The following is a 27768-nucleotide window of genomic DNA, read 5'->3' as shown; positions in this document are numbered from 1 at the left end:
CCTCTACAAAAAAGGAGCTGTCCCTTTTCACAGCTCCTTACAGCTTTCCCAAATCCACCCAAAAAATGCTTGGCACATTCCTGTCACCCCATCTACAAAAAGGGGCACATTCCCCTTCCACAACTCCCTCCAGCTTCCCCAAACCCACCCAAAACCACTCAGCACATTCCTGCCACTCCACCTCCAAAAGGGGCACGTCTCCCTTCCACAACTCCCTCCAACCTTCCCAAAAACCACTTGCCACATTCCTGGCACCCCATCTACACAAAGGGGCACATCCCCCTCCCAACAACTCCATCCAGCTTTCCCAAAAACACCCACATTCCTTTCACCCCATCTGGACATCCCCTTCCCCACGGCCCCTTCCAGCTTCCCCAAATCCACCCAAAAACCACTCAAGCAAATTTCTCGCCGCCCCATCTGGACACGCCCTTCCCCACGACCCCCTCCAGCTCCCCCAAACCCACCCCAAGAACCCCCACCCAACCTCTCCCCTCACCCTGTGGAGCCACCAGACCCCCATGTCCCCCCGGGCCAGGATTTACTTGCGCAGGATGATCTCGGAGGCGCCCTTGCTGTACATGCGGAAGCCGCCGCCACCGTTCCTCAGCACGGTGCTCATGGACTTGCGCACGGAGTTGAAGGTGTAGACCTTGTAGAGCTTCTCCTCGGGCACCTCGTTGCGCACGGCCTGGTAGTCCTGCTTCAGGTCCAGCACGAAGCCCAGCAGGGCACACTCAGTCTTGTTGCCCACCTGCCGGGGCAGCCCCCCTTCCTTCTCCGGCGGCTGGAAAAACAGGATGGATGTTGGAGCAGGAATCCGCCCGGATCAAACCCAGGAGCGCCCGGAAATGTGAGGATGTTGTTAGAGGGCATGAAATGAAGGACGTGCACGCAGCCAGTTGTCAGAGCAAAAAACAGAGAGTTTATTTTTGACCTTGATTTGTGTAGATTGTGGACAATGACCAGCGATTGAGCAAACGAGGTTGACACCTCTCCAACCACACTGGTCAAACAAGTCCATCAATTTTCCCTCCTCCAAACGAGGTTGACCCCTCACGCCTCTCTAACTACACTGGTCAAACTACAAATCCATAAATGGTCCCTCCTCCAAACGCGGTTTACACCTCACACCTCTCTAACTACACCAGTCAAACTAGAAATCCATCAATTGTCTCTCCTCCAAACGAGGTTGACACTTCACACCTCTCTAACTATACCAGTCAAACTAGAAATCCATCAATTGGCTCTCCTCCAGAGAGAAATGTAAACAGGGAGAACAGTTTCCCAAACATCGCTTTTGTTTACTTAAAAGTCCATGAGAAACTCCTCTACAAAAATGCCACCATCAGAAGGCTGAAAAAGATCAGAGCGACATGAGGATGTCCTGGGTTTCAATATTTAACCAAAGGCATGGATTCTATTCCCAATCTGCTGAAGGTGTTTCTCTTTATCTCCTAACTCTCATAGCTGGTGCCTTCTGTTAATGGCCAGATGTGGGCCTGAGAGATTTCAGCCTTCTAGCAGCTGCTAACTTTTTCCCCAAATGAAAAATTTCTCAAGAAAGCTTCTTCTCAAAACAGTCTTGGCGGGCAACTGTCCTTTCTCCAAACAGCCTTTCCCTGGTGGTCCAGTAGTTAAGATATGGTGCTCTCACTGTGACCAGGGTTGGATTCCTGGACAGAAAAAACAGCAAGAACACCACCTAGAGAAAGCGTGTTTTGAGAAAGGCTTCATGAAGCTGGTATTGAGAAAGATCTTCATGAGGCTGGTTTTGAGAAAGGCCTTCATGAGGCTGGTTTAGCCCTGCAATAAATGATTTTGCTTCTCCTGATCCTATCTCACAGAAGGGAAAAAAAGAGAGTAAACACCCAAACCACTACACTAAATTTGGCAAACAGAAACGGGTGAAAGTGAAACCCTTTTACAAAGTGAAACACTTTTACAACCACCCATCGCCAGAGTCTTCAACGAAGACACCCCAAAAACCCGACAGACAGAAAAAGCGACGCCAAACCCGGGGCGTGGCCAACAACAACAACAACAACAACAATGAGGTTTGGCTCTGCAGCTCACCAGGATTTTGGAGGTGTAGGCGGAGTTGATGGCCACGCCGTGCACGATGAGGTCCAGGATCTTGGGCAGGATGGCCTCGGGGTCGGGAATCTGGCGGTAGTGGGTGTCCCCCATGTAGGCCTGCACCACGGTCATGCGGTTCATGGTCAGCGTGCCCGTCTTGTCCGAGCAGATGGCCGTGGCGTTGCCCATGGTCTCGCAGGCGTCCAGGTGCCTCACCAGGTTGTTGTCCTTCATCATTTTCTGTGAGCAATGAGAAGGTCAGGGGTGAGAGCTTGGACTCACAGAATCACAGAATGTGTAGGATGGAAGAGACCATCAAGATCATCGAGTCCAACCCAGCCCTGGCACCTCAACTAAACCCTGGCACCAAATGCCACATCCAGTCTGCTTTAAACACACCCAGGGATGGTGACTCCACCACCTCCCTGGGCAGACTATTCCAGTATTTAATTCCCCAGACTATTCCAGTATTTAATCACTCTTTCTGTGAAAAACTTCTTCCTAATATCCAGCCTGTATTTCCCTTGGCTCAGCCTGAGGCTGTGTCCTCTCCTTCTGTCAGTTGCTGCGTGGAGAAAGAGACCAACCCCACCTGAGCACAGGCAGCTTTCAGGGGGTTGTGGAGAGTGATGAGGTCACCCCTGAGTCTCCTTTTCTCCAGGATAAACGACCCCAGTTCCTCATACAGCTTGTTTTCCAAGCCTTTCACCAGCTTTGTTGCCTCCTCTGGATGTGTTCAAATATTTCAATGTCCTTCCTAAACTGAGATCCCAGAGCTGGACACAGCACTCAATGTCCATCCTAAACTGAGATCCCAGAACTGGACACAGCACTCAATGTCCATCCCAAACTGGACACAGCACTCGAGGTGTGGCCTGACCAGTGCTGAGTCCAGGGGCAGAATGAGCTCCCTGCTCCTGCTGGCCACACCATTCCTGACCCAGACCAGGAGCCATTGACCCTCTTGGCCACCTGGGCACTCTGCTGGCTCATGTCCAGCCGCTGCTGACCAGAACCCCCAGGTCCCTTTCCTCCTGGGCACTGTCCAGCCACACCATCCCCAGCCTAGAGCACTGCAGGGGGTGACTGTGGCCAGGATTCCCTCCTCACCTCCCCAGGCCTCACTGAGCTGTTTTACACAACAACACAGACTCTGAGATTCAGAAGGCTGAAAATGGCTCCTCTATTTCTGGGATGTGTCTCCCTTTTATCCCATTTCACACAGACCAATCTGATTGGTGACACAAAGACAAACCTCTTCACTCCCATTGGTCAGAGCAGAGGGACATCAAGAAGAAGTCCCTCCTAAGGGAAAAGAATGAAAACACAGGTACATTTCACAAAAACACTTCTGTTTACAGAAAATTCCCTGGGAAAAGAATTCTAGAATCCCAAAACACCTCGGGCACGGAGCCAGGGCTCCACCTCACCTTGACAGAGTAGGCCAAGGAGATGGTGACAGCCAGCGGGAGCCCCTCGGGCACGGCCACCACCAGCACGGTGACGCCGATGATGAAGAACTTGACGAAGTACTGGATGTAGATGGGGGTGCACTCGGCCAGCCAGGGCCGCTTCTGCACCCCAAAGGTGTCGATGACGAAGTAGAGCACCAGGATGATGACGGTGATGGCCGACATGATCAGGCCTGGGGGGAAGGAGGAGGAGGTGAGGGGACAGGGACAGCCCTGCCCCAGCAGCTCTGGGGTCACTGGGGACAGGGACAGCCCTGCCCCAGCAGCTCTGGGGACACAGGGGATGGGGACAGCCCTGCCCCAGCAGCTCTGGGGACACAGGGGACAGGGACAGCCCTTATTCATCAGTTCTGGGGTCAGAGAGGAAAGGGACAAATGTTCCCCACCCGCTCTGGTGTCACTGGGAACAGGGACAGCTGTTCCCTGGCAGCTCTGGGGTCAGTGAGGACAGGGACAGCCCTGCCCCAGCAGCTCTGGGGCACTGGGGATGAGGACAAGGACAAGGTGAGGGGACACAGGGGACAGGGACAGCCCTGCCCCAGCAGCTCTGGGGACACAGGGGATTGGGACAAGGACAAGGTGAGGGGACACAGGGGACAGGGTCAACCCTTTGCCAGCAGCTCTGGGGTCACTGGGGACATGGACAGCCCTTCCCCACTTCTGGGGTCAGAGGGGACAGGGACAACTGTTCCCCAGCAGCTCTGGGGTCAGTGCCACTGTCACTGTCACCCACCTGCCTTCCCAATCTGCACCGCCAGGCGTGTCAGCTTCCCCTGCAGCACCGACTTCTCCTTCTTGGGCACTTTCACCTTCTTCTTCTCCTTCTCCTCGTTTTCCACCCCCTCCTGGCTCTTCAGGGGCTGGATCTCTAAGGCCACACCATCCTGAGTTTTAGCTACAGCCCGGGGGAGTGAAAAACAAGACACCACGTGTGAATAGGAGAGAGACCCAGAGAAGCCTGGAGGACACCACGGAGGAGGAGGAGGATGGTGGTGGTGGCAGAGAGAGCGAGCCAGAGAGAGAAATCCCAGGACAAGAACCACTCCCGAGCACACACGCGTCCGAGCACATGGAAGCTCCGTGTCCCAGGGCCCTGCCACCTCTCTAGGGGTGATTTTCTGTCACCTACACCCTGCCTATGGTGAGGTGACTCTGGCACCGGTCACACCTCTGCAGGAGACCCTCTAGGCCAGATTTTGGGGTCTCCTGCAGCCTCTAAGGTTTCAGCAGGCTGGGAGCACTTTGGGATGAGCCCAGAGATGCTGCAGTGCCCCCAATCCCTCAATGAAGGTCCTCAAATGTCCCCCTGGTGCCACCTCTGCGGTGCCCTGTGGGCAGCCCAGCTGGCCAGGGAAGCGCCAAGGGGGTGAGATGGAGGGGAAAGGTTAGAAATTGGGATGGAGATTGAAGAGCAGGGAGCCAGGAATCCTCCAATCCAGCACGTCTTTGGGACCTCAGACAGCCCGGCTTCCCGTTCCTAAAATTGGGCTAATCCAGCTGGAAGGCTGCCCTGGGGAAACCCAGGCCTGGAAGTTTTGGAGAGGGATGGGGAGCTCCTCAAAGAGGCTCAGCCACTGGAGCTGGAGGAGCAGCAGTGGCCCCAGGGCCACCCCAGGACCCGTCCCCTCCTGGGCTGGAGGCCACCCCGGAGCAGCTCCACAGAGGAACCTCCACGGTGACAACAGACCCGACACGGACACAACAAAGCACCCGGACTCAAACTGCTGAGAGGAGAGAGAAACAGAGAGAAAGAGAGAAACAGAGAGAGAGGTGGAGAGAGAGGTGCAGAAATGGGGCTTCCTCCACAGCCTGCAAAGAACAGTGTGAGAAACACTGGCGAGGAGACGCTCACGGAGTCGAGGCCATGGCAGGACAGGGTGCAAACGTCCCCTGGGCCAGGCCCTGGGGGACATCTCATCCCAGGAGTGCCACGAGGGCACCCCCAGCTCTGCCCTGAGCACCAGCAGGGACAGTGTGTGATGGGCACGAGAGCCTTGAATCACCAAATCCCCGCTGGGACTCCTGGATTATCCCAAGGAAGGGATGCTCTGCCAAAAGTCCTGCTGAAGAGCCCTGAAAAATGGCTTTTCCCCACACTGGGACAACAGGAAGGTTCATCTCAGTGATGCCTTAGGATTTTAGTTTTTATATTTTTCATATATAAATGTAATTTTTTAGTGTGTAACTCTAAACTCTGCACACGGTGTGAGCTGCTGCTTCCCCATTTTGCTCAGACACAATTCCTCTCCAGGCCTGGGGGTCAAGGACACCTCACTGCCTCAGGCTCTGAGAAAGGTAAACAAGAATGAGCTGAGGGGGAGCAAACTGGGGGGTAAATGACTTCATTACCTGAAGCTGTGATTGAAAAATTAAACCCCCAATATGCAAATGAACCAAACTTATCAAAGTGTGAACACCTGTGACCTGCCATCCATTTTTTTTGGGTGTAGCTCCTGGGGGGCTTTGTCTGTCCAAAATATACCTGGAGGGGCTCCAATAAATACAATTGCTTTTTATTCCTTAAATTTTGCCTGGCCTCTGTTTTTAGATAGTCCCAACAAGGCACCACCAGCAGATCCAGATTCAGGGGACACAACAATGTGGTGGGCCTGACATTTCTGGGTCTGAGAGATTTTTACCCTGCTGGCAGCTGCTAACATTCTCCCAAGGAAAAAAAATTCTCAAGGAAGCTTCTTCTCAAAACAATCTTGGCCAACGACTCTCCTTTCTCAGAACAATCTTTCTCCAGGTGGTGTTTTGCTGTTTCTCCACTTTTACCAATGGGATCAGAGAGGTGTCGTTCCTATTCACCCCAGCCATGTTCACCTTATAAAAGGCAGTAAGAATTAGACAATAAAAGGGGGTTTTCTATGCTCTTTGCCTTCTGAAATATTTGGAGTCTTTCTTTCATGTCCTACAGCAACACTGACCCTCTCCAGGTGGTGTTTTGCTGTTTCTCTGGTTTAACCTCTAGTTAAACCAGTTTCACCAAATTAGAGAGGTGTCGTTCCTATTCCCCAATCATGGTATGGGAACACATTATAAAACGTAGTGAGAATTAGAAAATAAAGCCTTTTTTCTGTGCTCTTTGTCTTCTGAAGTATCTGGACTCTTGTGTCCTACTGACCCTCTCCAGGTGGGGTTTTGCTGTTTCCCTGGTTTAACCCATGGGATCAGAGAGGTGTCGCCTCTATTCACCAACCATGTTAACTCTGTATGGGAACACCTTATAAAAGGCAGTAAGAATTAGACCATAAAACCCTTTTTTTCTATGCTCTTTGCCCTCTGAAACATTCAGAGTCTCTCTTTTTTCTTTTGTGTCCCCCAGGGCTGTTCCAGGGCCACTGGCCACGGGACCTTTGCACCCTGTCCCGGAAAAACGAGGCGAGAGTCCTGCCGGAGCAGCCAAGAGCACAGACTGATGAGGAGAAGGAAGGAAGAAGGAAGAAGGAAGGAGGAATGCTCGGTAAGTTAGTGTGGTGCTGGTTCAAAGGATGGAGAGAGGCTGGCGTTACCTTTGTTGCGGTTTTCGGGGGCTCCGCTTTTTTTACCTGTTCAAAGAGAGAAAGGGTGGAGGGCTGAGCACAGGGAGCCAAAATTCCCCACCCGGCTGGGGGGATGCTCCCAGGGGCCACTCCAGTGGTCACCCTCTGGACACCGAGCCTTGGTTCATCGCACAGCTCGAGGCTCTGCAGCTCCTGGGCTGCCCTGGGCTCCCCGTTCCCAAAGATTCCGATTTTCCCCACCTGTAAATCACCCCCACAACTCCAGCAGTGCCTGGAGCTGCCTCAGATTTTCAGGAGGAGAAATCACAGAGCTCCAAGGAGCAGATTTTCACGAGGAGAAACCCTCCTGTTCCCAAGGATTCTGATTTTCCCGACCTGTAAATCACCCCCACAACTCCAGCAGTGCCCCGAGGGTGCTGGAGCTGCCACAGATTTTCAGGAGAAACCTTCCTGTTCCCAAGGATTCTGATTTTCCCCACCTGTAAATCGTCCCCACAACTCCAGCAGTGCCTCGAGGGTGCTGCAGGTGCCCCAGATTTTCAGGAGGAGAAACTACAGAGCAGATTTTCAGGGGAAGAAACCCTCCTGCAGCTCCAGGTCCCTCCCTCCTGCTGCCATCAGATCCGTCTGGGATGCACAGACTTGTCCCACACCGTGGGCAGACCCAGAGCAGGGAGGTCTGAGCCTCCCAAAATCTGTCAGGGTGGCCCATGGGGGTGCCCAGGGCTGCTGCACCTCAACCAGCCTCAGGTGACAATGAGTTTGTCACCCCTTGGCCTGCTCTGCTCCCAAATCCTTTGAGCTTGAAGGCTGGGGAAGCTCCAAGCACTGGGTGGGTTTCACAGCAGTGCCACTCACTCCCAGTGCCACTCCCAGTGCCACTCCCAGTGTCACTCCCTTGTCCCGCCACCTCCACGGTGTCAGCCGAACTCAGGAGCTCCCCAGCTCCCAAATGCTGGTGGATCCCAGAGCTGGGGAAGGCAGGACAGGCACACAGAGCTGAGCTGGCAGCCAGCACAGCCCGGGGAGCCTCTCCCTGCCTGGCACTGCCTCCCTGGCACGGAGCAGCCGGCGGTGCCAGCCTGGTGCTGCTGCCAGAGCCTGATCCTGCTGAGGCCAAACCTGCTGGGCAGGGGATCAGGGAGTTTCCCAAGCTTCTCCAGCAGGGAATCTGCAGCTGGATGTGAAAGCTGAGACTGGAGAGTGCTCAAGTCCCAGCATGACGAGGATGGGAACACCTCCTCTGCCTCCTGCCATCCCCTCCTTTCCCCCTGGGAATGCTCAGGAGAGCCTCAGCCAAGTCCTCCAGGGTTTGGATGGGATAAAAACACGCTGTGGGCACTCTCCTTCCCGCCACCACAGGGTGGGCAATGAGCACGGCAGGGGAGTTGTCACTGGCCCCTCTTCCCATGGGATCCCTGACCCCTCCAGCCCACAGCTCCAGGGTGGAGAGGAGGGAGCTGGAGAAGGGTCCCAAAGAGATCTGGGAGCACGGGGGGATCAGGTGGAGGGACCCCCAACCTCTCCCTGTTCCTGCCTGGGCCAGGGGAGCTGACCCAGTGTGGGGGAGCCTGTGGATGCTTCCCAGGACAGGGAGACAGGAAGGAAAAGGCAAGTTCAGGGCACTCCCTTACCTTTCTTCACTTTCTTTTCCTCATCACCTTCTCCTGCTCCCAAGAGGGTGAAGATGATCCCTGTCTGGGAGTTGATGCCCACGGCAGTCACCACCATCCTGCCCGAGCCCTCCATCACGTGGGTACCTGCCAGGGCAGGGACACCATGGGGACAGGGTGAGAATCCCAATTCCCACCCCACAGAACCCCAGACTGGTCTGGCTTTGCAGGGCATGGCAGGGATGCTATAGGGACACAGTCAGAGTCCCAATCCCCACCCCACAGAACCCCAGACTGGTTTGGCTTTACAGGGCATGGCAGGGATGTCATGGGGACACGGTGAGAGTCCCAATTCCCACCCCACAGAACCCCAGACTGGTCTGGCTTTGCAGGGCACGGCAGGGATGCTATAGGGACACAGGGAGAATCCCAATCACCACCCCACACAATCCCAGACTGGTTTGGCTCGGAAGAGCACGGCAGGGATGTCATAAGGGACACAGGAAGAATCCTAATTCCCATCCCACACAATCCCAGACTGGTTTTTGGCTTGAAAGGGCACAGCAGGGATGCCATGGAGACAGTGAGACTCCCAGCTCCCATCCCACAGAATCCCAGACTGGTTTTTGGCTTGGAAGGGCACGGCAGGGATGCCATGGGGACACAGTGAGAGTCCCAATTCCCACCCTACAGAATCCCAGACTGGTCTGCCTTGGAAGGGACCTTCAACCCCATCCCGTTCCACCCCCTGCCATGGCCAGGGATAACGTCCCCTATCCCAAACTGCTCCAAGGCCCATCCAGCCTGGCCTTGGGCACCTCCCTGAGACCAGGACCCACCAGCCACCCTCATCCCAGCCCAAACCCACCCCAGAACCCTCACCTGACAGCAGCATGGGGTCTTTATCCATCGATTTCTTGACCTGGTCTGACTCCCCGGTCAGCGAGCTCTCGTCTATTTTCAGGTCATTGCCCTGGATCAGGATCCCGTCCGCTGGCAGGAGATCACCTGGGAGAGGAGCACAAACAGGGATCAGCCCTGCCTGCCCCATCCCACGGGAATGCTCCAAAAGGATCCAAAACTCAGAGCAGCTCCAGAGGGAGGAGAAGCAGCAGGTGGGGTTTGGAAGGGACAGGTGCAATAAAGTGCAATCCAAGAGCTCCCAAATCCTCCCTGTGCATGGAGAGTCCTGGGGAGGATTTTGCTCGGTGCTTCCCCATCTGGTTTTAATGAATCCTTCCCAGAGCTCCTGATGCATCCAAAATCCACCGTATCCACCTGCCAGGCGTGGAATTGGGCCCTTGGGAAAACGGTGTCGGATCAATCTCCTTCCTGAATGGGAGGAATATTTTCCCTGGGACACGAGGAGCAAGGCCTGATTTATCCCCAGGGCTGCAGCTGCTGCATAAGGAAACATCCACCAACACCTCCAGGCCAAGGGAATATTCCCCAGCATTCCTGGATAAGGAAATACTCCTCAGCATCTCCCGGATAACAGAATATCCACCAACATCTCCTGGCCAAGGAAATATTCCCCAACATCTCCTGAATAAGGAAATACTCCCCAGCATCTCCTGGATAACAGAATATTCCCCAACATCTCCTGAATAAGGAAATACTCCCCAGCATCTCCTGGATAACAGAATATTCAGCAACATCTCCTGGATGAGGAAATATTCCCCAATATCTCCTGGATAAGGAAATATTCCCCAAAGCCTCCTGGATATGGAAACACTCTCCAACATCTCCTGGCCAAGGAAATATTCCCCAGCATCTCCTGAATAAGGAAATACTTCCCAGCATCTCCCAGATAACAGAATATTCACCAACATCTCCTGGAGGAGGAAATATTCCTCAGCATTTCCTAGATAAGGAAACACTTCCCAGCATCTCCTGGCCAAGGAAATATTCCTCAGCATGTCCTGGATAAGGAAACACTCCCCAACAGGGACAAGGTTGGGAAAACAAACTAATTCTGATCCAGCAGCTCCTTAAAGCTGCCAGCCCAGCTCCAGGGCAAGGAGAGAAGGTGAGTGGAGCTCCATCACCTCACAGGAGTAACCAGAGGAGCTGATGCTTCTCCTGGAGGAAAAAGGGCTGGAGAGAAGCAGGGAGGAGGATCCCAAGGGGAGGCACAGCTCCAGCCTGCCCTGGGGTGACTTTATATCCCCAATTGTGTGTCCTGTGCGTGCTGGATATTGAGTTCTCTGCCTTTGAGGCTGGTTTTGAGAGTGCAGCAGGGAAAGAAGAAGTGCAGGGCTTGTTTTGAGAAAACAGCACTCACTCCTCTGCATTCCTGCTCTGGTGTGTTCAGCTGAGGCACAAACAGCAGTGGGACAGAAATCTCTTTTGTTTTTAGTTAGTTTAGTTAGCTGAGGCAGAGAAGCTTCCTGGACTGTTTTTTTTTTTTTCCCTTTTTCTTGAGTGTTTAAACCTGCTCTGGACTGGAAAACCCAGAGAAGCACCAGGAGCTGACACCTGCAGCCCACCTGGGCCTGGACCTCTGGAGGGACTGAAAAGGGACTGATAAGAGACTGATAAGAGCCAAGTTACACCCACAGCAAGGGCAGTCTCAATCTGCCATCTCACTTCAGAACAGCAAAAGGTTTTATTGTTTCATATTATTCATTCTTTAAACTCGTGGGCACTTTGTTTGTTAAATAAATAGCTTTTTCCACTTTTCTCCGAGGAAGTTCTTTTCCCAGACCAGCTGTGGGGAGGGACCATTTGGGTTTGGTTTCCAGAGAAACCCTATTTCAGGGTTTTTCTCCTAAATTCACCCCAGGGCCATTTGGGTTTGGTTTCCAGAGAAACCCTATTTCAGGGCTTTTCTCCTGAATTCACCCTGGGACCATTTGGGTTTTCTCTCCAGAGAAAACCTATTTCAGGGTTTTCTCCCAAATTCACACGGGGACCATTTGGGTTCTCCCAAATTCACCCTGGCACGATTTATGTTTGCCCTCCAGAAAAACCCCATTTCAGGGCTTTTCTCCCCAAACCCAGCCCAAAGCAGGGCCCGGCCCGACTCACCGTACTTGATCTGGGCGATGTCCCCCACCACGATCTCGGCCACGGGGATCTGGATCACCTGGCCCTTGCGGATCACCGTGAACTTCTGCTCCTGCTCGATGCGGCTCTGGAGGCCCCGGAACTGCTTCTCCTTGCTCCAGTCGTTGAAGGCCGTCACCAGCACCACGATGATGACGGAGAAGAGGATGGCAGCGCCCTCAATCCAGCCCGCCTGCGACTCGCCCTCGTCCTCCACGCCGCCCGTGGACTGCCCGCACACTGCCCGAGAGAATTCCCATTGGGATAACCCCACACACTGCCCGGAGAAAATTCCCCATGGATAACCCCATGGGATAACCCCGCACACTGCATGGGGAGAGAATTCCCAATGGATAACCCCACACACTGCCCGAGAGAATTCCCCATGGATAACCCCCATGGGATAACCCCACACACTGCCTGGAGAGAATTCCCTTTGGGATAACCCCACACACTGCCCAGAGAGAATTCCCCATGGATAACCCCCATGGGGTAACCTCGCACACTTCCTGGAGCGGGGAATTCCCCTTGGGATAACCCCACACACTGCCCGGGGAGAGAATTCCCGATGGATAATCCCGATGGGATAACCCCACACACTGCCCGGTGAGAGAATTCCCGATGGATAATCCCGATGGGATAACCCCACACACTGCCCGGTGAGAGAATTCCCGATGGATAACCCCGATGGGATAACCCCACACACTGCTCGGAGACAATTCCCAATGGATAACCCCCATGGGATAATCCCGATGGGATAACCCCGCACACTGCCTGGAGCAGGGAATTCCCATTGGGATAACCCCACACACTGCCTGGGGAGAGAATTCCCTTTGGATAACCCCGATGGGATAACCCTGATGGGATAACCCCACACACTGCCCAGAGAGAATTCCTGATGGGATAGCTCTGATGGAATAACCCCATACACTGCCCAGGGAGAGAATTCCCTTTGGGATAACCCCACACACTGCATGGAGCAGGGAATTCCTGATGGGATAATCCTGATGGAATATCTCCACACACTTTGTGGAGCAGGGAATTCCTGATGGGATAACCCCACACACTGCCTGGGAAGATCCCAGAGTCCCCATCCCAAACCCCTGCTCCCACAGGGAACAGGGCAGATCCCAGAGTCCCCACAAAGGGAATGGGGCAGATCCTGGACCCTCCATCCCAAAGCCCTGTTCCCACAGGAAACGGGCAGACCCCGGAGCCCCCAGCCCAGCCCCCATCGCCCCCAGCCCCAGGGGACACTCACGCTCGTTGTCCCCTCCCGGGGGGTGGTAGAAGGAGAGCCCCAGGGAGATGATGGCTGCGATCTCCAGGATGATCAGGGTGACGTCCTGCAGCGCCTCCCACACCAGCTGCAGGAACGTCTTGGCCTTTTTTGGGGGGATGAAGTTCTGGCCGAAGACCTGGCGCCTCTTCTCCAGGTCTGTGGGGTTCCCAGACAGGCCTGGAGGGATGGGGAGAACAGGGGTGAGGGGAAATCCTACTGTTGTCCCTATGGGATCCAGCCAGGAGCAGAACATGAGGTGCTGGCAGCAGCAGGGAGCCAAGGCATAACCAAAAAAAATTAGAAAGAACAAATAAAATAGAAATAAATAAGTAAATAAAAAATTAAAATAAAATATAAATAAGATATAAAAAGTATAAATAAATAAATTATAGTAAATAAATATATAAACTATAGATAAACTATAGCTAAAATATAAAAAATATTTTAAAATTACAAAGATAAAAATTATAAATAAACAAACAAATAAATTATAATAAATAAATAAAAAATATTAAAGATAAAATATATTAAAAAAAAAAAAAAAACAAAGAAAAATTTCTCCAGTTTTTTTTTTTTTTTTAATGGATAAATACACGAAAAAACTGTGAAAGAACCAGGTGTGATGGAATGAAAGAATCCCTATGGCACATCCCAAAATAAAGTAACTCCTAAACCCTCCAACATCTCCCTGTGGCTCTAGTGACAGCAGGGCTGTGCCACTGTCACCCCCGGACAGGGGACACCAGGCTGCAGCAGGACAAGTGCCACTGTCACCCCTGGGCAGGGGACACCAGGCTGCAGCAGGACAAGTGCCACTGTCACCCCTGGGCAGGGGACACCAGGCTGCAGCAGGACAAGTGTCACTGTTACCCCAGGCAGGGGACACCAGGCTGCAGCAGGACAAGTGCCACTGTCACCCCTGGGCAGGGGACACCAGGCTGCAGCAGGACAAGTGCCACTGTCACCCCAGGCAGGGGACACCAGGCTGCAGCAGGACAAGTGCCACTGTCACCCCAGGCAGGGGACACCAGGCTGCAGCAGGACAAGTGCCACTGTCACCCCCGGACAGGGGACACCAGGCTGCAGCAGGACAAGTGCCACTGTCACCCCAGGCAGGGGACACCAGGCTGCAGCAGGACAAGTGCCACTGTCACCCCTGGGCAGGGGACACCAGGCTGCAGCAGGACAAGTGCCACTGTCACCCCTGGGCAGGGGACACCAGGCTGCAGCAGGACAAGTGCCACTGTCACCCCTGGGCAGGGGACACCAGGCTGCAGCAGGACAAGTGCCACTGTCACCCCCAGCCTGGTGAGTGCCCAGGCACTGCCAGCTGGCACTGGTGGCCTTGTTTACATCAAATGAGCCATAAATCCAGGCAAATCCGAGCAAATCTGAGCAAATCTGGCACCAGCAGTGCCCGTGGCCACCTGAGCCCTGTCCCCTGCCAGCCCTGGAGTGTCTCTGAGCCTTGGGGACAGCAGATCCAGAGCAGGATTTGGGCTGGTGCTGCTGGAGAAGTGTGGGAGACGGGGAGGGAGCAGGACACGGAGCTGGGAACAAGCCCAGAGAGAGGATGGGGTGGGAAACGGGGAAAAATGGGGAATAAAAGGGAGCCTGAGCCCCTTCAGAGCCCTCCCAGGCAGTGAGGGGTGACAGTGGCAAAGTGCACAGTGTGACACAGCCACCCTTAATAAATGAATTAATATAAATTAATATAAATTAATAAAAATTGATATATTAATTTATTAATTTTAATATTAATATAAATGAATATAAATCAATAAATATTGGGAGGGTCCCAGGAGGGAGCAGTGGGTGACAGTGGCAGGGTGGCACAGTCACCCCTAATAAAACCACAAGTACTGAGGGGGTACCAGGAGGGACCGATGGGTGACAGTGGGGGTGACACGGCCACCCCTAATAAAGCCATAAGGGCTGAGGACACAAGGCAGTGACAGTGACAGTGGCAGTGTGACATGGCCACCCCTAACAAAGCCATAAATGCTGGTGGGGTCCCACCAGGCAGCAATGGGTGACAAAGTGACACTGCCACAAAGCCATAAATGCTGGTGGGGTCCCTGGCCATGAGGCCATGGTGACAGTGGCAGTGTCCCAAGAGGGAGCAGCCCCCCCTGCCCAGCACCACCTTAAGGGACTCCCCTGATCCTTTTCCACCTTAAGATGTCCCTGGGGCCGCTGCCAGGTCCCGGGATGCTCCGGGAATGGCTCTGGACACACCCCGGTGGTGCCTGGAGCAGCCTGGCAGTGACAGGGGACCCGGGCCTCGGGACAGGGGACAGCTCCGTGTCACTGCAGGGGACACCTTCCTGCCAGCCCTGTGTCACCCTGGGACACCCCCTGTCCACCCCATGTCACTCTGGGGACATCTCCCTGCCAGCCCTGTGTCACCCTGGGGACACCCCCTACCAGCCCTGTGTCATTCCAGGGGATGCCCTTCCCAACAGCCCTGTGTCACACTGGGGGGACGCATCCCTGCCAGCCCCATGTCACTCTGGGGACACTGCTGCCAACCCTGTGTCACTCTGTGGGACACCTCCTGCCACCCCTGTGTCACTGTGGGGACACCCCTTGCCACCCCTGTGTCACTGTGGGGACACCCCCTGCCAGCCCTGTGTCATTCCAGGAGGCACTGCCCTTGCCACCCCTGTGTCACTCTGGGGACACCTCCCTGCCAGTCCTGTGTCACTCTGTGGGACACCTCCTGCCACCCCTATGTCACTGTGGGGACACCCCCTGCCAGCCCTGTGTCATTCCAGGGGATGCCCTTCCCAACAGCCCTGTGTCACACTGGGGGGACGCATCCCTGCCAGCCCCATGTCACTCTGGGGACACTGCTGCCAACCCTGTGTCACTCTGTGGGACACCTCCTGCCACCCCTGTGTCACTGTGGGGACACCCCCTGCCAGCCCTGTGTCATTCCAGGAGGCACTGCCCTTGCCACCCCTGTGTCACTGTGGGGACACCCCCTGCCAGCCCTGTGTCACTCTGGGGGACACCTCCCTGCCAGCCCTGTGTCACCCTGGGGACACCCCCTGCCAGCCCTGTGTCATTCCAGGGGATGCCCTTCCCAACAGGCCTGTGTCACACTGGGGGGACACATCCCTGCCAGCCCCAGGTCACTGTGGGGACAGCCCCTGCCCATTCTGTGTCACTCTGCAGGACACCCCTGCCAGCCCCCTGTCACTGCAGGAGACACCATCTGCCATCCCTGTGTCACTGAGGGGGACAGCCCTGCCACGCTGTGTCACCCTGGGGACACCCCTGCCAGCCCTGTGTCACCCTGGGGACAGCCCTGCCATCCTCGTGTCACCCTGGGGACACCCCTGCCAGCCCTATGTCACTGTGGGGACACCCCTGCCACCCCGTGTCACCCTGGGGACACCCCTGCCAGCCCTGTGTCACCCTGGGGACACCCCTGCCACCCCGTGTCACCCTGGGGACACCCCTGCCATCCTCGTGTCACCCTGGGGTCACCCCTGCCAGCCCGTGTCACCCTGGGGACACCCCTGCCAGCCCTGTGTCACCCTGGGGTCACCCCTGCCAGCCCGTGTCACCCTGGGGACACCCCTGCCAGCCCGTGTCACCCTGGGGACACCCCTGCCAGCCCTGTGTCACCCTGGGGACACCCCTGCCACGCTGTGTCACCCTGGGGACAGCCCTGCCAGCCCCGTGTCACCCTGGGGTCACCCCTGCCAGCCCTGTGTCACCCTGGGGACAGCACTGCCAGCCCGTGTCACCCTGGGGTCACCCCTGCCAGCCCGTGTCACCCCAGGCAGCAGCAGCAGCAGGACCGATCCCGTCCCCGCTCCGGCCCAGCTGCAGGGAGGGGACAGCTGGCAGCTGGCCCTGTCCCCACCCAGCCCCGACTGAGCAGATCCGGGGGTGTCCCGGCCTCCATCCCCACCCAGCCCATGGAAAATGCGGCTCACGGCCACCGAGCCGCGGGGACACACGTGGGGACACACGTGGGGACACACGTGGGGACACTCGGGGACACACGTGGGCACCCACGGGGACACGGCAGGCGCGGATCCCAAAGCACATCCCACTGATGGGATGATCCCGGGGCTGTCCCCAGCCCTCCCCGGGGACCTGCGGGCGGGTTCAATGGCTCTGCGGTGGCACCGGGAGGGTGACAAGGAGCCCGTGCCACCCAAGGGTCACTGCAGGGTCTGGGGGGACGATTAGAAGGTGACAAAGAGCCCTGGGCAGGTGCCACCCGCGGGGCAAACCCCACTGCAGGCTCTGGGGTCTGGATTAGAAGGGGGAATGGGGTAGGAATGTGGGGTGGAGGCCAGAGGTGACAGCAGGGAGCTGTCACCAGTCCCTGGGGTGGCACAAGGAGCCCCCCTGCAGGATCCTGAGCCAGGACTGGGACAGAGGTGACAGCCCCGGGTCAGTCAGGGTGGCAGGGGACACCGGTGACTCAGGGAGGTGTCCCCAGCCTCTGGGACACCCCACACCACCCCAAAGCCCCCATGGGTCGGGGTCTGCTGGCACCTCCCGGGGCAGAGCTGGAGCTGCAGCACCAGCAGACCCCAAAGTGACACTGGGGACCCCAAGGCCACCCACGGCAGGGTCTGGGGACAGTGCCAGGCTGCAGAGGGGACAGCCAGCCCTGCAGCACAGAGTGGACCGAGGGCCAGCAGCCACAGGGGGGATCAAACTCCAGGATCCCACAGCGGGACAGGGCTGCTGGCAGGACACCCCTGCAGGAGGACAAGGCCCAGCAGAGGGACAACCAGAACGGGGATGGGGACAAACATCTGGGATGTTTGGAGCTGGGATGTGCAGCCCCGCTCAGTGAGATCTGACAGAGGTTGCCTCGGGATTTTGCTCTTCCCAAATATCCCAGCGTGGAGGAGAGAGCCTTTCTTCGCTCTCTGGGCTCAGTGGGATGGGATGTGGGATTTGGGACAGCTCAGCTCCATGGGAGGGATGTGCCGAGGGCATGAGGTCCAGGACTGGGGTGGGGCTGAACCCTTCACCTCACCTAAAAGAGCCTTTTGGGTTCTCATCCGGCCTTTCCTCCCACCCCAAAGCAGCGTGATCCCACTTTGGCAGGGCCCAGCACATTGTTCTGTGACCTGGGCTTTGTATTTCCACCGGGATTTCCCCCCCTTCTCTAACGACATCCCGAGATTGTCTCTCCTTCCCGGTCCTGCTCGCAGCTGGAAAGCTGCAAATCCCCCACTTGCAGCACTAAAAATATCCCACAAATTGTCCCAGATATGGGGCACAGCCAGGTCTCCATCCCACAGCCCCAGAGCTGTGTCCCCATCCCACACCTCCTGGGCTTAATACCCATCCTACAGCCCCAGGGCTGTCCTCATCCCACAGCTCCAGGGTTGTGTCTCCATCCCACAGCCTCAGGGCTGAATTCCCATCCCACAGCCCCAGGGTTTTGTCCCCATCCCACAGCTCCAGGGCTGAATTCCCATCCTACAGCCCCAGGGCTGTCCTCATCCCACAGCTCCAGGGTTGTGTCTCCATCCCACAGCTCCAGGGCTGAATTTCCATCCCACAGCTCCAGGGCTGAATTCCCATCCCACAGCCCCAGGAGTGTCCCCATCCCACAGCCCCAGGACAAAATCTCTATCCCACAGCTCCAGAGTTGAATTCCCATCCCACATCTCCAGGGCTGAATCCCCTATCCCACAGATCTAGGGGTGAATCCCAACAGCTCCAGGGTTGTCCCCATCCCACAGCTCCAGGGCTGTCCCATCCCACAGCTCCAGGAGTGTCCCATCCCACAGCTCCAGGAAAACCTCCAGAGCTGGAATCAGGGGCTCTGTGCCCCCTGCACCCCCTCGATGCCAGGGAAGGCTCCACTGCTGTGCCAAGGCACTCCCAGTGCCACCAGTGCCACCAGCCTCGCTGGTGACAGGACCCCAAAGGCCAGCCCAGCCCGTGAGGGCAGAGGTGACATCCTGAACCCTCCCAGAGGTGACCCCAGGTGTCACTGCCACCACCCCAGCTGTGCTGTCCAGGTTTTTCCCTGCAGAGTCCTCAGGGCAGGAGGGACCTGGGCCCATCTCCCCATCCCTGGGTGCATCCCCCACTCTCTTTGGGGACACTCTGTCCCTGTCCCTCGCCCCAAGTGCCACCAACAGCTGCAGGTGGCCCTCCAACCTTTACACCTCCCCTCCCACTCCATAAATGATTAAACAGGAAGAGCTGGAGCAGCAGCTGGGCTGTGGGGAGGAGCTCCTCACCCCATACCCCACAACCCTCATCCCACATCCCATATTCCATATCCCACACCCCACACACCTCATCCCACTTCCCATACCCCACATCCCTCATCTCTCACTCCACGTCTCTCATCCCACACCCCTCACCCCAAATCCCTCACCCCACGTCCTACATCCCATACCCCTCATCCCTCATCCCACAGCCCACTGTGCTCCATCCTCCCAGGGGATCCGGGTTACACCTCAGGGAACCCCTTGGGAAGACGTTTCTCTTCCTTTTTCCTCCTCTCCCACCCTAAATGACCATTTCCTAAGGCACAGGGAGCTGCCCCCACGATGGACACGGGGTGTGATGGGACCAGCTGAGCTCGGCTGCTGGGGACACCACGGTGTCACCACCCTCAGCTGTCACCCTCACCTGGCCCCACCCCACTGGTGACAATCCCAGAGGTGACAACCCCAGACCAAGGGATGGCCATTGGAGACACCGCCTTCAAGTGTCACCTTTGTGTGGCTCCATCTCAAAAGTGACATGACAGCCATTGGAGCCACCGCCCTTGGGTGTCACCTTCACATGGCTCTGTCCCAGAGATGACAACCCCAGACCACAGGAGCCACCACCCTTGGGTGTCACCTTCACACGGTTCCATTTCAGGGGTGACAACCTCAAAGGTGACAACCCCAGACCAAAGGAGCCACCACCCTTGGGTGTCACCTTCACATGGCTCCATCCCAGAGGTGACAACCCCAGACCACAGGAGCCACCACCCTTGGGTGTCACCTTCACAGGGCTCCATTTCAGGGGGGACAACCCCAAAGGTGACAACCTCAGACCACGGGACAGCCACTGGAGCCACATCTTCAAGTGCCACCTTCATGTGGCTCCATCCCAAAAGTGACAACCTCAGACGACATGACAGCCATTGGAGCCACCACTGTCAGGTGTCACCTTCACATGGCTCCATCCTGGAGGTGACAACCTCAGAGGTGACAACCCAGGAGGTGACAACCCCAGACCACAGGCACCATCACCATTGGAAATCACCTTCACATGGCTCCACCCCAGAGGTGACAATCCCAGAGGTGACAACCCCAGACCACGGGAGCTACCACCCTTGGGTGTCACCTTCACATGGCTCCATCCTGGAGGTGACAACCCCAGAGGTGACAACCCCAGACCTTGGGAGCCACCATCGTTGGGTGTCACGTTCACATGGCTCCATCCTGGAGGTGACAACCCCACAAGTAACAACCTCAGACCACAAGGGCCACCACCATCCAGCATCACCTCCACATGGCTCCATCCTGGAGGTGACAACCTCAGAGGTGACAACCCCAGACCACAGGCACCATCACCATTGGAAATCACCTTCACATGGATCCAACCCAGAGGTGACAATCCCAGAGGTGACAACCCCAGACCACAGAAGCCACCACCCTTGGGTGGCACCTCCACATGGCTCCATCCTGGAAGTGACAACCCCAGAGATGACAACCCCAGACCTTGGGAGCCACCACCATGGGGTGTCACCGTCACACGGCTCCATCCTGAAGGCAACAGACCCAGAGGTGACAACCCCAGAGGTGACAACCCCAGACCAGGGGAGCCACCACCGTGGGGTGTCACCGTCACATGGCTCCATCCTGGAGGTGACAACCCCAGAGGTGACAACCCCAGAGGTGACCACCCCGCCCCACAGCAGCACCACTCACCTTCGACGGGCGACGTCTTCAACCTCTTGCAGACGTTCTGGACGCCGCCGTAGGAGTCGTTGAGCCGGGCCACGGCCTCGGCGCTCCTTAGCTCCATGAGGTTCCTGAGCTCCACCATGGAGCACCCAAAGTCCCCCTCATGGTTGCCCTCGGCCACCGAGTTCCCGGGGTGGTGGTCGGCCACGTTGTTCGTCATCTTCTCACGGCGACTGCGCCCCTCCTGGGGCTGCTCCTGGGGCTGCTCCTGGGGCAGGGGAGGGGATGCTCCGTGCGGCCCCTTCCCTGGGGGATCTTCCCGGGGCTTGGGGGGGAACTGGCGGCTCTATCCGAGCCCAAGTTGTCGGGATGAAGGTGTAAACAGGATGTGCATGTTACCGCGGAGGCGACCTTAGCAACGCCCGGCGTGCAGCTCCTGCAGCGGGAGGAGGAGGAGGACCAGGAGCTGGAGGAGGAGGAGGAGGGGGGCTCCCTGGATACCACAGCAACTGGAGCTGCGAAAACAAACGTGGGAAACAAAAAAAAAAAATAAAAATATATCGGCGTTAGGAGGGGTTTGGGAAGCGGCGAGGTGCCCCCGTGGGGAGGGAGAGGGGAGAGGTGTCATCTTGAGGTGGGATTTTGGGTTTTTATAGGGAGGATTCGGTGTTGGTGTGGTTTGGGGAAAGAATTCCTGGGTGAGAAGTTGAGCTGGGAGCGTGGAGCGGGGGAAAAGCGGCAGCTGCGGGGCCGGGCAGGAAAAGAGCCCAGGTGGTTCTTCGCTTTCAGCCCAGGCAAACCCTGCCGCTGATTTTGGGTTAAAAATACCCCTCGGCAGGGGGAAACAGCTGCTTCCTGCCCTGGGCAGGAGCCAGGGCTGGAGCATCGCCCTGCCGGCAGGTAGGGAATGATCCTGGTACCCCAAAATCACAATATCCCTATATCCCAATATCTCAATATCCCAATATCCTGAAATCCCAATATTCTAAATTCCCAAAATCCCAACATCCCAACATCCTGATATCCCAAAATCCCAATATCTCTGTATCCCTATATCCCAATATCTCAATATCCCAATATCCTGAAATCCCAACATCCCAAAAATCCTGATATCCAACATCCTAAATTCCCAAAATCCCAATATCTCTGTACCCCTATATCCCAAAACCCCAATATCCTGATATTCCAATATCCTAAATTCCCAAAATCCCAATATCCTTAATTCCCTATATCCAAATATTTTAATTCCAATGTCCCAATATCCCAATATCCCAGTATCCCAAATTACCAAGATCTCAAGATCCCAAAATCCCAGTATCTTAATTCCCAAAAAAATCCCCAAAATATCCCAAAATCCCTATATCCCAATATCTCGATATACCAAATTCACAAAATCTCAATATCCCAATATCCCAAAATCTCAATATTCCAAAATCCTGATATCCCAATGTCCCAAATTCCCAAAATCCCAATATCCCAAAATCCTAATATCCACGGCAAGGGGGCTGCATCACCCCATGGGCTCTACATCAGCCACAGGAACCCCAAAAGAGAAGCCAGAAGTGGCAGAGAAGCCACCAAAACCTGGGATTTTCCCAGAAATTGAGGCTTTTCCGTGAATCGCCTGTCCCGAGGTGGCTCCCTGAGGGCAGCCAGTGGCTCCCAGTGTCCCCAAAGTGCTGCCACCCAGGTCACAACCCCGCAGTGAGACCAGGAGAACCCCAAAAAATGCCTCAACCAAGCCAGGCAGGGACCACCAGCATCCCACAGCTCCTGCACTCCTCAGGGATTTGGGGGCTGGGATTCCCCGCTGGCATTTCAGAGTTCTGGGGACAAACAGGGACATGAAGGGAACAGCACAGGCCAGAGGGAAAAAGGGCTTTTTGTCAGCCAGGGTTAGCTGCGTTCCCAAGCTCCAGGGAAGCTCCAGAGGCAAAAAGGCTGCCAGGGGAGGCTCTCATGGAGAGAAAATAAAATCTTTCCAAGGGTAAAATAAATAAAGAACAGCAGGGGAAGGGTCACTCCGGCAGTGCCCGCCCGAGACAGGGCCCAGGGGTGGCAGAGCAGCTGGGGAGGGAGAGGGGAGGACAGGAGGGAGGAGGGGGAACGTCCCCTGCTGATCCCCAGAACACAGGGATGCACAAACCCCACAGAAAGGCACTGAAACAGCACAGGGCTGTCCCAAACCACCCCCATTCCAGCCTCAGAGGCCAAATCACCCCTATTCCAACCCCAAAACTGTCCCAAATCACCCCTACTCCAACCCCAAAACTGTCCCAAATCGCCCCTATTCCAGTGCCAGGGCTGTCCAAAACCACCCCAATTCCAGCTCCAGAGCTGTCCCAAACTGCCCCAATTCCAGCCCCAAAACTGTCCCAAACTGCCCCAATTCCGGTGCCAGGACTATCCCAAACCACCCCAATTCCAGCTCCAGAGCTGTCCCAAACTGCCCCAATTCCGGTGCCAGGACTATCCCAAACCACCCCAATTCCAGCCCCAAAACTCTTCCAGACTGTCCCCCAATTCCAATGCCAGGGCTGTCCCAAACCAACCCATTTCCAGCCCTGGCCTTGGGGCCTTTTCAATCTCTGGGGCAGCACGACCTCAAAGACCCAAACCCCCCCTGCCCCACAGACCCAAACCCCCCTGCCCCACAGAACCAACCCCCCCTGCCCCACAGACCCAAACCCCCCCTGCCCCACAGAACCAAACCCCTCCCTGCCCCACAGAACAAACCCCCCCTGCCCCACAACCCAAACCCCTCCTGCCCCACAACCCAAACCCCCCCTGCCCCACAGAACCAAACCCCTCCCTGCCCCACAACCCAAACCCCTCCCTGCCTGGCCCTCGGGATCAGCTCCTTATCCCGCCTGCAGCACCCCCAGGGCAGCTCCCGGCACTATCAGGACACCACAGGCACCAACAGAACCTCAGGGACAGCAGTGACACCGTCAGTGTGTCCCCACCTCGGGAGGGACCTGCTGTGCCCCAGCTGCGGGGATGGGGAGGATGGGGACACTGGGATGGGGACACTGGGGATGGGACACGGGGATAGGGGACACAGAATGGGGATGGGGGACACAGGAATAGGGAAAATGGAGATGGGGAGCACAGGGATGGGGAACACGGGATGGGGACATGGGGATAGGGTGGACAGGGATGGGATCACAGAGATGGGACACAGAGATGGGGAGGATGGGGATGGGACACTGGGGTGGGACATGGGGGTGGGGACACTGGGACAGGGAGGATGGGGTGGGGAGGATGGGATGGGACACGGATTGGGAGTATGGGGATGGAATGGGGAATGGGGAAAATGGAGATAGGGAGCACAGGGATGGAGAACATGGGATGGGGACATAGGGATGGGGACATGGGGATAGGGTGGACAGGGATGGGATCACATGGATGGGAGCACAGAGATGGGACACAGGGATGAGGACACTGGGATGGGGAGGATAGGGATGGGACACTGGGATGGGGACACAGAAGTGGGAGATGGGTGGGGACTCTGGGACAGGGTCGATGGGGTGGGGAGAATGGGATGGGACACAGGGATTGGGAGAATGGGGATGGGGGACACAAGAAGGGGGAAAATTGAGATGGGGACAAGGATGGGGACATGGGGATGGGACACAGGAATGTGAGTACAGAGATGGGACACAGCAATGGGAACATAGGGATAGGGCACAAGGATTGGGTCACAAGGATTGGGACACAGGGATGGGGACACTGGGATGGGGACACTGGGATGGGACACTGGGATGGGGACACAGGGATGGGGACACAGGGATGGGACACTGGGATGGGGACACTGGGATGGGGACACAGGGATGGGGCCACTGCAGCTCCCACCCTCGGGCCAGAGCACTGCTGCTGCCCCGGGATCCAGCAGGGACCAGCGGCTGCCGCATCCCTGCCCATTCCCAGCCCCGCTATCCCACGGCTCCTGGTGGAGCTGAGCTCATCCATCCCTGCACGGCAGCAGCTCCCGGCAGCGGGAAGCAGGAGGTGGCAGCCCAATTAAACAGGCTCCTGCTGATTAAGAGAAAAAACGATAATTCCTCCAGCCCACCACGCTCATTTCCTTCTCTTTCATAGCAACCGGCGCTGTCTGAGGAGAGCTCAGAGGTTAAGAGGGAGACAGTTAATTAACACTGTAACGGCCTAGCCCTTAATTACCCCTGACACAGCTCAGGGGGCAGCGATCAGCACCATCCCTGTGTCCTGCTGAGAGACTCCAGCCTGGAAATTGCTTTATCCTGGGGGAAAATGAGGGACCCAGCACCATCCCTGTGTCCCACTGAGAGATTCCAGCCTGGAACTCACTCAGTCCTTGTCAGGAAGAGGAATCCAGCACCATCCCTGTGTCCCTCCAGCCTACAAATTGCTTTATCCTGGTAGAAAAGGAAGGATCCAGCACCATCCCTGTGTCCCACCATGAGATTCCAGCCTGGAACTCACTCTGTCCTTAGGGGAAAGGAGAGGCCTAGCACCATCCCTGTGTCCCACCATGAGATTCCAGCCCGGAACCGAGGTGTGGGATGGCTCCTGTCTGAGCGTCCTCCCCCAGCCCTTTTGGGATCACAGCCCCATTTCCCATCCCTGCCCCATCCCACCAGCACAGGCTCCCTGGCCAGGCTGGAAGGATCCCCCCCGACCAGAGCCATCACTCTGAGGAGCTCCCAGTGACTCCAGCAGGTTCTGCCCTTCACTCTGGGAATTCACTCCCAGAGCCCCCTGGCCAAGTTCTCCCCGTGGAAAGAAAACAGCCCAGCCAGGGGAGAGAGGAGTGGGGACCTGAGCTCCCTGTGCTGACACCACCTGTGTCACCGCCCTGAGCTGGACAGGGACGTGGTGACACGACCCTGGAGCCTCCCGGGGTGTGAGGGGAGGAAGGAGGTGCAGGCTCCAGGCAGGAGCTGCCGAGGAGCGGCGGAGACACCGCGGTGCTGCAGCTGAACCTGCCCGGAATAATAAATGGCACACGGCACCACTGTCCTGCCAGGGACACTGCCCACGGCCAGGGCCACCACCCCAGTGTCCCCTGTGCCCACCACAGTCACCACTGTCCTGCCAGAGACACTGCCCACGGCCAGGGCCACCACCCCAGTGTCCCCTGTGCCCACCACAGTCACCACTGTCCTGCCAGAGACACTGCCCACGGCCAGGGCCACCACCCCCGTGTCCCCTGTGCCCACCACAGTCACCACTGTCCTGCCAGAGACACCACCCCGGTGTCCCCTGTGCCCATCACAGTCACGTCTGTCCTGCCAGGGCCACCACCCCGGTGTCCCCTGTGCCCATCACAGTCACCTCTGTCCTGCCAGGGACACCACCCCGGTGTCCCCTGTGCCCAGCCCAGCCCCAGCCCCAGCTGGATTTAACCTCAGAGACAGGAAAGAGCTCGAAAAGCGACGGGGAAAAATTCATCAGCCGCAGATGCCACAAGTGGCAACCTCAGGCGCGCCGTGGGTGGCCCTGCTGCCACACTGGTGGCACTGCTGATGGCAGCAGGAGCCTGGCATGTGCCAGCAGCAGCCGTGGCTGGGCCCTGGGCAGGGACAGGGATCCCCCTGCCTCAGCACATCGGGTCAGATCCGGATGGATGGATGGGAGCACTGCTCCATCCTCCCATGGATGATCAGAGATGGAGCAATCCCAGGCTCAGGAGGTTTTTCCATTGATCCACTCCATTCTGGGCTGGTTTTACCCCATTCTGGGCTGGTTTTACCCCATTTTGAGGTGTTTTTACCCACAAAAGAGCATGAAATCCATGCCCCACCTCAGCTCCTCCAGCTGGGACATCTCCCACCACCAAGGCCAAGAAAAAACGTCACCAGCCACCACATTCCCTGCCCAGAGCCACAAATCCCAGCTTGGATCAAGGTGGATCAAGGTGGAATCACCTTCCCCAAGCACCTGGACCCCAGCCCCACATTCTGCCCCCCTCGGCAGCCCCCTCCAGGGTCCACCTCCCCTCCCACTTTGGGAACGGGGTGTTGGGAACACTTGGCTGCCTGAGGTTGCCATGGCAAACTCAATGTAAAGCTGTCAGGGATGCTGTTTATGTTGCCAAGTGGGGAGGAAGGGAAATAAAAAGAAAAAAAAAAAATAAAAAAAAAAAATCAAAAATCAACTCCCTCAAAATTACCCTTCCTTGGCTTGGGGTTTGAGATTTTCCTCGTTGTGGATCTGAAGGGGGATGAGAGAGGCTGCATGGACAGAGCCCTTCTCCAGATGGACAAATGGACTCCAAGAGCCCAAATTGGTGATGAAAGCAGAAAAAACAAACGGGCTCAGAGCACCTTTCCTGCCCTGCCGGCCGGGAATTGCCCCTGGAGCTCTCCCTCCCCACGGGCACAAGTTGGGAGCTGCACCAGGAGGTGAAAATCCTCTGGAGTGCCGGAATCCAGCGAGGAAATCACCGGGACAGACCCTGGGGGTGGGATGAGCCCCCCCTGAAGCCCCTCCGAGCAGGGAACACCTTCCCAGTGGGAATGTGGGGTCTGCACTGGGACTGGGCACGACCGCCCAAAGGGGGCTGGGACAGCCTTGGGGACACGGAGTGGCCACAGAGGGGACACCATTGCCATGCCGGGTCCAGTGCGGGGGGACAAGGCCACCCTGCCACGTGCAGCCCGCGGTGACCAACCCCGTGGTGACCACCCCGCAGTGACCACCCTGCATTGACCACCCTGCAGTGACCACCCTGCAATGACCACCCTGCACTGACCACTCTGCACTGACCACCTTGCATTGACCACCTTATAGTGACCACCCTGCAGTGACCACCCTGCAATGACCATCCCATGGTGACCACCCTGCGGTGACCACCTTGCATTGACCACCTTGCAGTGACCA

General features: G+C 56.7%; 1 protein-coding gene across 2 annotated transcripts in view; it reads right to left on the bottom strand.

Moving 5' to 3' along the window:
• Positions 1-21675, bottom strand: part of ATP2B4 (ATPase plasma membrane Ca2+ transporting 4) — a 47331-nt gene extending 25656 nt beyond the window's left edge. For both annotated transcript variants that reach the window (XM_083878538.1, XM_083878537.1), the window contains exons 1-10: positions 20929-21675; positions 12980-13177; positions 11701-11958; positions 9553-9678; positions 8692-8817; positions 7067-7102; positions 4285-4446; positions 3510-3724; positions 2077-2319; positions 546-787 (exon numbers count right to left, since the gene is read on the bottom strand). In XM_083878538.1, the coding sequence (XP_083734664.1) occupies positions 546-787; positions 2077-2319; positions 3510-3724; positions 4285-4446; positions 7067-7102; positions 8692-8817; positions 9553-9678; positions 11701-11958; positions 12980-13177; positions 20929-21124 (1802 nt within the window). In that variant the 5' untranslated portion in view covers positions 21125-21675. The remainder of the gene's footprint in view (positions 1-545; positions 788-2076; positions 2320-3509; positions 3725-4284; positions 4447-7066; positions 7103-8691; positions 8818-9552; positions 9679-11700; positions 11959-12979; positions 13178-20928) is intronic.
• Between the last annotated feature and the right edge of the window lie 6093 nt (positions 21676-27768).

This window comes from Zosterops lateralis (assembly GCF_965231275.1).
Source record: "Zosterops lateralis genome assembly, chromosome: 26".
NCBI lineage: Eukaryota > Metazoa > Chordata > Aves > Passeriformes > Zosteropidae > Zosterops > Zosterops lateralis.
Note: the sequence above shows the minus strand (reverse complement) of the source record. Positions and strands in the feature narration are given on the sequence as shown.